Raw genomic sequence first — 12370 nt, forward strand, 5'->3', positions numbered from 1 at the left:
TGTTACCAAGAATCCCTGGTCCAATGCAATCCTTCAAAACTTCTAACAATGCCACTCAGTAATCGCTGCAGGCAGGATGCCAGAGGCACCTGCCCCAGCAGAGGCGACTCCTGCAAGGTGAGACAGACCGCAAGTACCATTTTTAACAACACACTGATCATCTTTGAGCTCACTTGGATTTTGTTCAGCTTGCTGCCATGCAGCGATATTTGCTGGTTCAGGAGAGGGAACTAAGCACAAAGCAGAGATTTGTTGGAGGTCGTTGCAGAAGGCAGGACTCGGCTAAGCATTGGAGGATCACACACACACCCTTTCCTTGCTCACTTCAAGTCACCTGCATGGCATTAGAACGAAACCAGTGCACCAAGGATGTTCAAGCTTCCACTGTTGAGGATCCAGTTGAAGTTGTAGAAACTCAGCTGCTGTCACTGATTCCCCAGAAGGCAAAGCCTGAGGAGCAGCAAGGGAGCAGGTCATTGCCCATGAGAGGAAGGGAAGCTGTGTCGAACACACACCCGTGCTTTGCCAAGGCCCAAAGCTCTCCTTCCTTGGGCAACTTCTTGATCTCTCACGCAACACCATCGCAGGATTAGTTATGGCTATTGAGGGTCCAGGAAGGCTTTTTGAACTCCCTGCCATTGCCAGGGGAGGATAGCCCACATGCAGCAGTGACAGCTCAAGGGAAAGATGCAAAAAGCTTGACAGCCTCCGTTACAGCTGTCTTGGCTCAGTAGGGGGAAAAAAATAAAGACATAGTTTATTCTCTTTATCAAGGGGCCATCCTGTGAGTACTTTTTGCCTTGGCTGGAAACACAGTACAAACACCCATGTTTCTTCTTGTTTTAACATCTATTTTGTGGAACAGGACAAAAATACAGGTAAAAATGAGAATACAGGAGGCAGGTACTACAGATGATGAAGGCAACCCTCAGAACATCTGCAGGAATTGGTTTCAAGTGGGGTCCATTTGTCTAAAAGCTAAAGAAGTTCAGTAACTGTCCAGACAATCGAAGCAGAGTTGTGAAGCTCCAGCTGGATTCTCTGCTGGCCTCCAGCCCACGAACCACGCTTTATCAAGGACAGTGAACAAAATGCAAATACAGCAGATCCCTCCATTCGAACGATGCCCTGAAATGCACCTTAACATACATAAACCTCTCTAAAGTCTGGAAATGCCACAGTACTTCCAGTACTCTCTACTTCAAGAAACCAGTGCAAAAAACCCCAAAATCTCATTAATGCAACTCTTCTGATGCCCAGTGCAAGAATTCCTTGAGCCTGTAAAGGGTTAGGAATAAAACAGAGGTAAACAGTCTTGGAGAGAGATACAAGAACCAGATGCACAAAGACTCGGCTGTCGTCCTCCTCCTTATCCCTTCTGGGTGATGGTGCCTCAAAACCTGGTGGCTGGTGGAAAAACCTGTGACGGCCGCCTGCTGGACCCTTTGCTTTGTGATTGCAGGAAAGGGGCAGCGCTGAGGCACTGAGGAGTGGCACAGAGCAAGCTGCAAGAGCCGAGAGCCCGGCTCTTTGAGACACCGTCCTTCATCCTCCAGCTCCAGCATCTCTGCACCTCCCACAGCATCCCTGCGTCATCAGGCCAGTGAAAGCTTCCTTCAAAGAAAACACAAAGCACGCAGCTAAAAGATATTCACTTACAGTTTATTTTTGCCTGAAATTATTTCACATCTCTTTGTACACAGCTACAGAACAGTAGTAGTAAACCATTGGTAAAAGCAACAGTGCTAAGGAAAATGTTGGCGTAATTTTTCTTCTTTTTTTTTTTTTTTTTTCTTCTTCTTTCTTCCCATACTGCATCCGCATACAGTTTGGGATTTGAAGGGGAAAAAAAACCTGGCACACTACATGAGTTAAGACTCAATTTCTGTTTCATTTATTAAAAAAAAAAAAAAAGAACGTGATTTGGGGAGGGGGCTGTCTACGTAGCAACAAAGTTTAAAAAAGAGAAAACAAGAAAAAAACAAAACAAAAACCAAAAGCTTGGCTTCCATTGAATAAGATTAAATATATATATATTTATATATAAAAAATTACATTGGCTGTATGTGAAACCTTGAGGTGCTGAGGAATAAAATAAAGGTGTTAAACAGAGGAAAAATTATTTTTCTTTTTTTGTTGTTGTTTTTTTTTTTAAAATAAGCAGCTCTGTACAATGAAGGCTCATTATGAAAAAAAGGTCAACAGCATAGTTATAAAAGAAACCACAATTTTTAAAAAATCATCTTCTAAGCAATTGTGGAATTTGAAAAATGTAGCAGTCACATTTACAGACAGGTCAGAGCTATCGGATCAGCAACAACGGTATTTTTCAGTCTCCCCAGAGGAACATGCAGAACGATGCGTGCACAGAACAGGTGGGGGAGGGAGGGGACGGTGGGGAGGAGGAGGGGAAAAAAATTAGAAAAAGCTGATGCACAAAATGGAGAGAGAGCTTTTTTTCTCTTTTTGAAATATTGGACGTAAACAGAAAGCAACCGAGGCAACCTGTAAAATCTACAGTTTTGCAATACCCCATTGGCAGAATAAACTTTTCCCATCTCCCCCATTTAAACCTGACGTGGTTTGAAAGACTAAAGAAAGTTTTCAGACTTCAGAAGGAAATGTGGCTTTTATTAATCCCTGCACCCCCTCCCTCATAACCAGACCCCTTTGAGAGAGATTTTCCTTCCTATTTGATAACGTTTGAGGCATTTTGAAATCAAAAAGACAACACGATGAACATTGTGACAGAGAGGGACTATAATACAATATGCATTACTAAAAGGCAATTCTTCAAGGAGGACAGTTCCTTTAAAAAAAAATAATAACAACAAGACAGCAAACTACTTTATACAGTACTATACGCAAAAAAAAAGGGTAAAAGAATTAACAATTCATAAATAAAAGACAGGTCCCAGACCTGTTATTTGTGAACCATTTTCTTAAATAGGTGCATTATGTAAATCTTATGTACAACAAAATTACTTTGCATAACAACTGCAAGGACACAGGGGGAGGCGAAAATCATATTGGTTTTGGTTTTCTTCTCTTGAAATTTTTGTAAGTTTGATTATCTGGAGCAAAACTGGTGAAAGAGGAGTTCAGACTGGATGGGTGCCAGCCAAGGAAACCCAGGTAAATAATGACAAATGAATATATTGTTTTTTTTCTCCACACGGCATAAAACACAAAGGCAAATAAAATCCACAAAGGTTCTTTTTTTCCTCTTTATAATCCTCTTGCTGCTACAAAGTCTTTTTGTCCTTTTTTTTTTTTTTCTTTCTCCTTTTCAATTTAAATTATGTTGATTCCAAAATCACAAAGTTGAAAGAATCCGGCCAGGTCCAGGCTTGCCATGTAACCCCCCAACACACACAATGCCACTCCTTTACCCCACAACCATGACTCCTACCACCAAGTCCCAGGACTCACTGCTCTACAGGAATTAGCCAAAAGTTATTTTCCGGTTTGTTTTTCTCTGTTTCTTTTAAAAATCTTTTCCTTCTCATGAGAAGCAAAAGAGAAGAGTCGGAGGCAGGGAGAGTTCACCACGCTTCAGTGTAGCGGACATCCACTTCCTTCAGATTGGGTAGTTTAGCCTGTGAGGAGGGTAGGAAAATTTCAGAATTAATGACACATGTTCAGGACTCAAGAGAAAAGTTCCCATCAAATCTGTACCATCAGCAAGTTGGAAGGATTGATCTATCGACCACAAACTGCAGGCAGATGCGCTACGACCTCAACCCTGCTGGCGAGTACCAGTGCTGAGTTCAGCAGCGAGCTGAAGCATTACAGGTGTTAATGAAGGAACACCATGCTGAGCCTTTACACACACACACAAGACTAAGTTCCACCCCCAGCAAAATCGAGTGGCTCTAGTAAAACTCACGCACCAGCTATAAGGTCCAGATCAGACCTCAATCTTCTTTTCTTTTACACAAATGCTTCACAAAATTTGTTTGTAAAACTCTAGTTGTGAAGGCAGTGGACAAACTGCAGCAACTAGCTACACACTGCTTCTTCCACCTCCACGCTAAGTCATTGCTTGATATTTCCCTTCATGTTTAAAAAAAGTGTAGAGACTGTTAGCGGTTTTTGGTGTCTTTGTGGTCTCCCTTCCACAACTCCACTGCATTTGGACATATTGTTCCTGAATTACCCGCACGAGTCAAATGGGAATCGGCTGTTTGCATTGTTCCTACATGTTGATCCCATTTCCATTCTCTCTGACCATAATTGTATGGCTAATTCTCTCAAAACAAATAAACACATTTAATTAGGCTACAGCATAATTGAGGAGCTGGAAGTTTCTAGGAGTCATTATTACCTCACTCCTTGATTTATGTGCGCGCATATTTTGATAAGAGCTAGTCATAATCCTACAGACACTGCCAGCAAATAATTTTTCAGTTAGGCAATAATGACTTCAGTGGTGGGTGTTTATTTATTGTCTGGTTCAGCCTGCCTGGTACATATGTGGGCGTCTGTGTGTGCAAGCGTGTTTAGTGGGGTGGGGGATGGAGTAGAGAGAGAGGAAATGTCATCACTGGCTTGTGCCCCAAATGCTCTTGCAGACCAAGGGGAAAAGAAGGAAAGATTTCTATCAAAAGTATGTTCTTTGAAGTCTAAGTCGTTCTCAACAGATGTACAATCATGTGCTTCAGGGAAAGAAACTATTACCTTCCCTTTGAACACACACACACACACACAAACACAACTCTAAAATAATGGCCACTAACATAAATCTCAATGAAAGAGGTGAGAGGGGGAAAAAGTGATGCGTGTCTGTGTTCTCAGTGTTTTCAATTCTCTGCAATCATCGGGACTTTGCCCACAGCCAGTTTTGCTGTTTGCCCTGGCAAGTCACTTTCTTGTGCTGCTGCTTAGGACTGTTCACGCAATACCAGAGCAGAGGGAACTGGTTAGGAAAATATGAGTTTTGGTATGTAGTGGCAAAGGGGCTCAGAAACAGGGGTAGGACTGCAGAAGCCTTTCAATAGACTGAATTTCAGAACCCTGGGTCAAATACAGCATTGACCTTGATTGTCTGTAAATGCTTGGGGCCTGATACAAGCTCCATTGTGTGAACCCATTTGCAAGCCAGCTGTTAATTCCAAGGACAACTTCTCTGCATATACAATTGTGACACAAGTTTTGAAAACTCGATCTTGAAAAATCCCTGCTAGCAGCATTGCAACCGAGTCCCTGGGGGAGGGAGCCCTGGCTCGACAATCAGAACTGAAGATATACAGCTGACAGCGAGTTTTGAAAGCAGAGGAGTTTCATGACTTGCCTGAAGTTCGAAACTCAATTCAAGGTTGTGACCTTTCTGAGTGAATCTGGCACAATCTAAGGTTTCTACACACAAGACAACATGATGTTAAGTTTCACCTTGAGCACTTGGATTTATAAGGTAAGACTTTGGGAAATGTGACTCACACAACAGCAGACTGAAAATGAAATCCACGTGAAGTCATGAAAGCCAACACATCTCAGGCGGTCTTTGTTTGAAACAACCTGGGGCCGTTCCCCTCCCACAGCTACATTCCAGTTCCTTACACCATTTTGCTGAAGTGGTTGTAAATTCACAGTAGAAATGGTAACCCCAGACATCTCATGTGTCAAACTCAGGAACCAGGCATCAGTGCAGGCATTTCTGTTTAAAGCCCAGTACCAGTCCAAGGGGTGTCAAGATAAACCTGACCTTCCTCAATGCTTTTAATTTTCCCTTTGCATTCTGAATCACAGCTCCATAATGCTGTTCACCCAGATTAGTTTTGGTCCTAACAACAGTAGAGGACACAGCTTTGGCGGTGTATGCTAGATTTTACCTGTCTCTGTATCATCATTGGAAACAACCGATATTGTCCTGTTTATGGAACCTTTACTGCTGATAAAGCTGACAAAAAGATTCATGTTCTGATTCCATCTCATACTTGCCCATTCAGCATATTAAATATTTCCCGAGTCCATCAAAGTCAGCGACCCAAGAATGCTGTTTTCAGTCACTATCTCCCCAAAATAATCCACTTCACCCTCTTCAGAAGACTTTCATGCTACCCACTCCACGGGGCTACTTCACCCTGCACTAGGCACTACCACCACGCGCTTGCTAAATCTAAGACCTCCTGGGCCAGCCACTTCTCATCTTTAGCGAATGCAATTAAGAAGTACCTTGAGATCTTCGTAGGTATCTGCTGAAAGTTTGGTGCTGTTCATATTTAGACTACACAGGCTCTTCATGGCTAAAACAGAAAACACAGATATTTACAATCACGCTACATTTTCTTAAAATACCAAGCTTGCAGTAGTCCAAAGCATAAACAAAGCATGCCTATGTGCAGCACTCTCAGGAAAAAGCTGAATAGCATAAAATGTGGAAGTACGAACAGATAAACAGCTGTTTGGGCCCCCATCCAGGAAAAAGTCCCTATTTAGGAAGGGCCATTAGGCATATGCTTAAATCCGCTGACTTCAAAGGAGTTCAGGCAACTTCTCATAATCAGTTTCCTGCACATTATTCTGGACAGGACCCGTTCTCAGTGCTCTGCATGGTGCACTCAGGGGCCACACTGATCTAGCAGTCTCTCTCTCTCCCCTCCATTTCCATTTTAGGCTCCAGTACTTAGCAGAATAGTTTCCTAAGATGATCCATAACTACTGGCCTGTCTGGCATGTCTGTGTAGGATCAAGCCTACTAAAGGAACCCTTTAAACCCAATGGGCAAGGTTTATAATACACTGTTGGGTGTAGGAAAGGGTCTCATTCTGGCACGTCGAGCAGCTCTTCGTGCACAGGGCAATCTTGAATGCTGCTTAGAGGCCTCACTCTGCCTTGCCCTACTTAAATAAGAACAGCAAGAGTTTCACCTCCTTAAAAAAGAAGGAACAAAAAATGTCACAGAGAGTATGAAAACTGTGAAACTGTGCACGGTTGCTAAACTCACTAATAAGTTGCTACATGGCTTTGCAACCTTCCCCTCCTGCCGCACACGGTCAGCCTCCCATCCAGAGCGGACACACAGTGTGTGAAAAAAACTGGGAAGTCCCAGGACAACGAGTTACCACACGAGATCTAGACAAGTGCTATCAGTAAAGTCAGAGGCAAGACCGAGAGGACGGTCCGGGACAACAAAGCCCACATGAGGCCAGCAAGCGTAGGCCTTGGCTCAGATCATGTCCTGCTTCCCCTGCCCGAAGCTGAACAGCCGCTTGAGTGGGCAGGGAAGAGGCAAGTTTAAACCCAAACACAACCACAGTCTGTCCCAAATCCCTGCGGAAGCAGTACTGTGGCAGCCAAGAAATCAATCTTCTGTCTGAACCCACGTGAATTCCTCCGAACCCACATAATTTCACTCCGTAGCTTATTTGGTAACTTACAACTCAGTGCCAGCAGTCCAGCATCTGTGACAGGGGTCTCGCACAGGTTGAGCACTTGCAGCATCGTGAGGTGTTCAGACAGAAGCCGCAACCCTGCGTCTCCAAACTGTGGGGCACAAGCAAAATTGTTTTCAACTTGTTGCATCAACATCATGTGCAAACACCTCAGCACAAACAGGGCACGTTAAAAGGAGGTTTGCAGATGAGCCCTCAAATCCACGCTCACATTGTTCACCGTGATCTTAAATGACAGGAGAGAAAGCAAGTAGTTTTATCCCTATTATGCAGATGGGGAACAGAAAAATCAAGTGACTTGTGCGCAGTTAACCACAGGCCATCATTTAATTAAAATGGTTCATTTGAAATCTGGACTTTGTACGAGAGATCTCCCACCCAGGCTATACAAGATGGATGTGGCAGTTTCAGCCAGTTCTCAACCACATCACAAAAAAAAATAAGCATAATTCAAGTGGTACTAATTAGCTATTTTGGTCTGAAGAACAATGTACTATTGATTGGTAATTGTTCTATTGACCCACTTAATTTCTGCTGTTTCTAAATTCTAGATTAATGGAACCCAGGACATCACAAAATAAAATGGAATCTAAACTCATTTTTTGTCTTAATTTAAAAAAACCAAACATATAAAAAGCAGGCTCTTTGTGCAGTGAAATCAAACTCATTTTGAGCAAGAAGCATCAAAGTTTTCACATCCAAAAGTTACATTTTTAGGACAAATCTGGAGGAGATACAAGACAGTCTTAAAACAAGCAAGCAATCAGATTTATATTCCCTACACAAAAAGAGGAAATTTCTGGGATACGAAAGTAGTTAGGAAAACAAAACAAGGCATTTACATGATATTTGAGGGGAAATAATGCTGCTTTTTGTGGTTGCACTGAGAATAATCATATTTTCAGCAAGCACTACAAACAGGTGCTAACAAATGGGGGAAAAGTATTCAGTGGGGAACCTCAGAGACCAAATCCAGCAGGGAAATGTAGAAGAAAATCTTAATTTTAAAAGGTCTTTCAATTAACAGCTGAATAATTTATTCAGTTAACTTAGCATCTTTTTGCTTACAAAATAACAACTTTCTCATTATAGTTTTCTTCTACTTTTTCATTATTTGAATTTCTTTTTGTTGCTGTTGTTTAAAGAAATTCTGGATGGACAGCATTCAGAGAAACTCACTGCACTGCCTACACTGCACAGACTTTATGTTTTGCTTGACCAGATGAGCTGCACGGCATCATTTTTTTCATCCTAAATAGCTGAAAAGATGAGTGTTTCTCTGATGAACAGCAGCACATGTACTGCAAAGTATGCAGTATCAACAATGTCTCAAAGGGAACATTCAACCCAAGATAGTAGGAATCGTTATAGAATTAAAAATAAAATAAAATTTAAAACAAAAAAAGAAAAAAAAGAAAACAAAAAATGAAAAATGAAAAAAGAAAAAAAGACAAAGAAAAAAGAAAAAGAATAAAAGAAAAAAGAAAAAGAATAAAAGAAAAAAAAGAAAAAGAGAAAAATCAGCCTCCAAGATGAGCTAGACCACAGACAGGCCCTATAAAAATAGCATAAGGACAAACTTATTCTAAGCAAGCCTCTTCACACACTCTTCTTGTGCTGACGTAATGTGAAATTTCAGAATTAGTCAGCTCCGAGTTTCAGTCTGCAAAGCTCTTACCTGAGTTGACCACAGGTTCAGCTGCTTGAGCGAAGGCAGTTTAATGAGGTGCTCAGCACAAGCACTTGTCACATTGGTAAAGGCCAGGCTGAGGTTTTCCAAATTTCCAAAAGATCCTGAGCTTAGCAAGCGGGCCAGGTCTGCATCCTGAAAACAAACAACAGATTGATAAGCAAGAGTATTGACTGCTCAGCCTGCAATCATCTGCAGTGGTGTCACTGATACTGTTAACCAGCAATGGTTGCACAATTATACCGCTTGTTTACAGTAACAGAGAACCACACAGAGAAGTTTCTGTTTGTTTGGCAAGCAGCTGGGCTCTCGTGGCAGTGTTGCTTCACATACCCTGGGAAAAATGTATCCAGACACTAGGATAAAAATTTGCTTCGTGTGTGTATCCTTATGAGACACGAAGGCTTCGGTGTTAGAATAAATGTGAATATTGATCCTTTAACTTAATGAAGATTTCACTGCAAGTTCTAAACCCAAACTGTCTTTAAGACCGTTTCCCCGGCATCAGTGAAGTTACTCTGTGTAAGTTACCCACTGAAGTGGGTCTGTTTCAGACTTTCATGTCTAAAATCCAGAACTGGACATTGCATTTTTAATGCAGTATTCTGTCCCTAAATCTATCATTAGATCCCACTGTAAATTCCAAATCTATGCACTGGTATAAATCTGACAGTCTGATGCTTGCACTGGCATTGGTAATTGCTGCAGGGACCCAAGAGCAGAAACGTGCCCTTACTTGTGTAAACTCCAGTTGTGTTGACAGAGCAAGTGGAATGGCTCGCCCCTCGACTGACCAAAACCACTGTGCCACATGGTAAACATAAATCAAGTGTTTAAATATGGAAAGACAAAGCTTGTTTTTCTATTGACATGATTAACTTACTGTGGACTTGGACGGCAGTGTTAACCTTGTGGGACCACCTTTTCTTTGCTGTAATAGAGAAGATATTTTGGTCAAACAAGCTTCCATTCTACATTTCAGAACAGCAAACTCTTCACTAGAGAAAACCCTGCTCCAGTTTCAAACTCCCTGCCAGCCTTTCCACCTCTTCCCTGCTTTTTCTGCACTGACAGTTTTTTCTGAGTGTGCTAGATGCAGGCCTGTTGCTACCCAGGGGACTGGCATGAACTGCCGCTAGTGGTCTTCGTGCCATGGGTCAGCATGTCGTCTGATTCAGCCTGCCACTATTTGGTTACTTTCAATTTAAAGGAAACAGTCTTAAAATGCTGGACTAAAATAGCAAGGTGTGAGTGCGTGTGTTTGACTTCAAAAAAAAGCATATACTTTTCAGGCAGGGAGCACAGGTTAAAGAACACAAATAAAAATGAGAAAAAGGGGGAAAAGGAAGTCTGAAAGTATGTTTGCATAGGTGAAAAAGTGCTAATGAGTGCAGATCTATCTTCAATCTGTAGATCCTGTCTTTAAAAGCAGGAAAAAATCTTTTTCTCCTAGCTCTAGCTCTGAGAACGAGACCATCTCAGTGAAATGTTGTGAATGTGAAAGCATTAAGAAATGCTGGCCGGTACTAGAACCATTTGCTACTCATATGTCAAAAGGTGGCAGAATTTGACAAGCTGACTTGTAAGATCTTAAGACAGCAGGATTTCACCTTTATTCTTTCACAGGGATTCTACGCAGGTTATTGAATATCATTCATAAACATAGTATGGGATTAGACACATCAGTAAATATCACACAGGATATATATTCACAGTATAACCCTCCAAATACTGTTCCCATCCTGTTGTTAAGCGGGAATTTCACACCCTGCTTGTCTTTCTTTTGTACCTCCATTTCTGGAGAGTACAGACCACAATGTGCTATGGCAATACCGCATGCAGGGTGACATACCAGCTCTTTTAACTCCCTCTGCCTGTCACACAGCTGTTCATACATTCTCTTTCCCACGTCTGTGCTTTCCAGGGTAGAGATGATCTGGAGCTGGGTGTCATTATTATCGATGATGTTGTATTCCAGCATTAAACACAAAATCTAGCAGCAGAATGAAAGAAGAGTGGTCACTGCAGTGCTTACATTCAATTTCTTACAAATATCTGAATTACATTGGACGTGCTAGTTTAAATTACTGGGTATGGTTTTACAGCATGCAGCCTATATTAGAGAACTGTAGCAACATTTACTGGCCTTCCAACACAGGAAACCAATTCTTTATTCGTAAAGAATGAACTCTGATCTCTGAAAGTCAGCCTATCTATCCCATCTTGTGTTACTGTTCATTCCTTCTGACTGAGAGGTGTAATTACTTTGCATCAGTCCTGGAAGATGGATTCATGCCACAGCCTTCTTCAGAACAGGCACAATCGATCCAGTAATTCCCAGGTACACTGGCTAGACTGCAGATGGGCAGACTTGGGACATTACACATGAACAGCAGAGCCAAGCAGTTCCTTAAGTGTTGGATTTTCTGTCCCTAAATGCTGGGGCTTCTGTGCAACCAGAATGCGTGTGAAGTGTATCCAGTCTACGAGGCAGGATGGGGAAAGGCCAGAGACGCTCTTAGAGAAGATAACGCTGCGAGATCACTACTGTGGCCAGGACACCCTCTACCTCACTTGGAATACACTTGACTCACTCCTGGGCAAGGGGCTGCCAGGAGCAAGGTAGACACCAGGGGTTGATTCCAGGGGATCACATCGGCTTAGCACACAAGCTGCCCCCTCCATGCTGCCTTTCCTTTTCAGCTAAACATCTTGCCATTGCAATTCAAATGCAAAGCTTTTATTCCCTTCTTAATTTTAATTATTTTTAATGAAAAAAAAAATCAAGCAATATTATATTCAAATTCATGCAGCACACTTTTATTTACTGGATCAAATTAGCATGCACAGATCTAGGTCAATGAAAAATTGTAGCTCCTTCCACCTATTTAACCACCCTGTATTTCCGTTTAAAATAAATGATGACATTTATCAAGAAAATTCTCTAAAGATATCCATAAAACTATGTATAAATGATCAGTGCAACAAAAATAATCAGTCATAAGCACAAAAAAAAGTGCATTAATGCAAGTAAATAAGGTTTTACAGATGCACTTCTTGCACATTGCTCATTTTGCAGGTGGCAAGACAAGCATCAGGCATTTAATCATGGAAAAACTTGGTGGTTCCGAATTCTGACACCTCACCACAGCCATTAATTTCTCATCTTAGCCTCTCTGACTGAATCACAACAAACAATTTCTCTCTCCAAAAGTTCTTGCACCCACCTTTCAGATAATTCACACTCATACCAGCAGAACAACAATATTCTGTTCCACTTAATCAA

At 41.8% G+C, this 12370-nt stretch overlaps 1 protein-coding gene across 4 annotated transcripts in view; it reads right to left on the reverse strand.

The window, feature by feature from the left end:
* Nucleotides 1-1654: 1654 nt before the first annotated feature.
* Nucleotides 1655-12370, reverse strand: part of CMIP (c-Maf inducing protein) — a 132234-nt gene continuing 121518 nt past the window's right edge. For all 4 annotated transcript variants that reach the window (XM_054078673.1, XM_054078674.1, XM_054078675.1 and 1 more), the window contains 6 exons: nt 10937-11077; nt 9968-10015; nt 9073-9219; nt 7380-7485; nt 6175-6245; nt 1655-3599 (listed from right to left, as the gene is read on the reverse strand). In XM_054078673.1, coding sequence (XP_053934648.1) covers nt 3546-3599; nt 6175-6245; nt 7380-7485; nt 9073-9219; nt 9968-10015; nt 10937-11077 — 567 coding nt within the window. In that variant the 3' untranslated portion in view covers nt 1655-3545. The remainder of the gene's footprint in view (nt 3600-6174; nt 6246-7379; nt 7486-9072; nt 9220-9967; nt 10016-10936; nt 11078-12370) is intronic.

The sequence above is a fragment of the Cuculus canorus genome, chromosome 13 (assembly GCF_017976375.1).
Source record: "Cuculus canorus isolate bCucCan1 chromosome 13, bCucCan1.pri, whole genome shotgun sequence".
In the NCBI taxonomy this organism is placed as follows: Eukaryota; Metazoa; Chordata; class Aves; order Cuculiformes; family Cuculidae; genus Cuculus; species Cuculus canorus.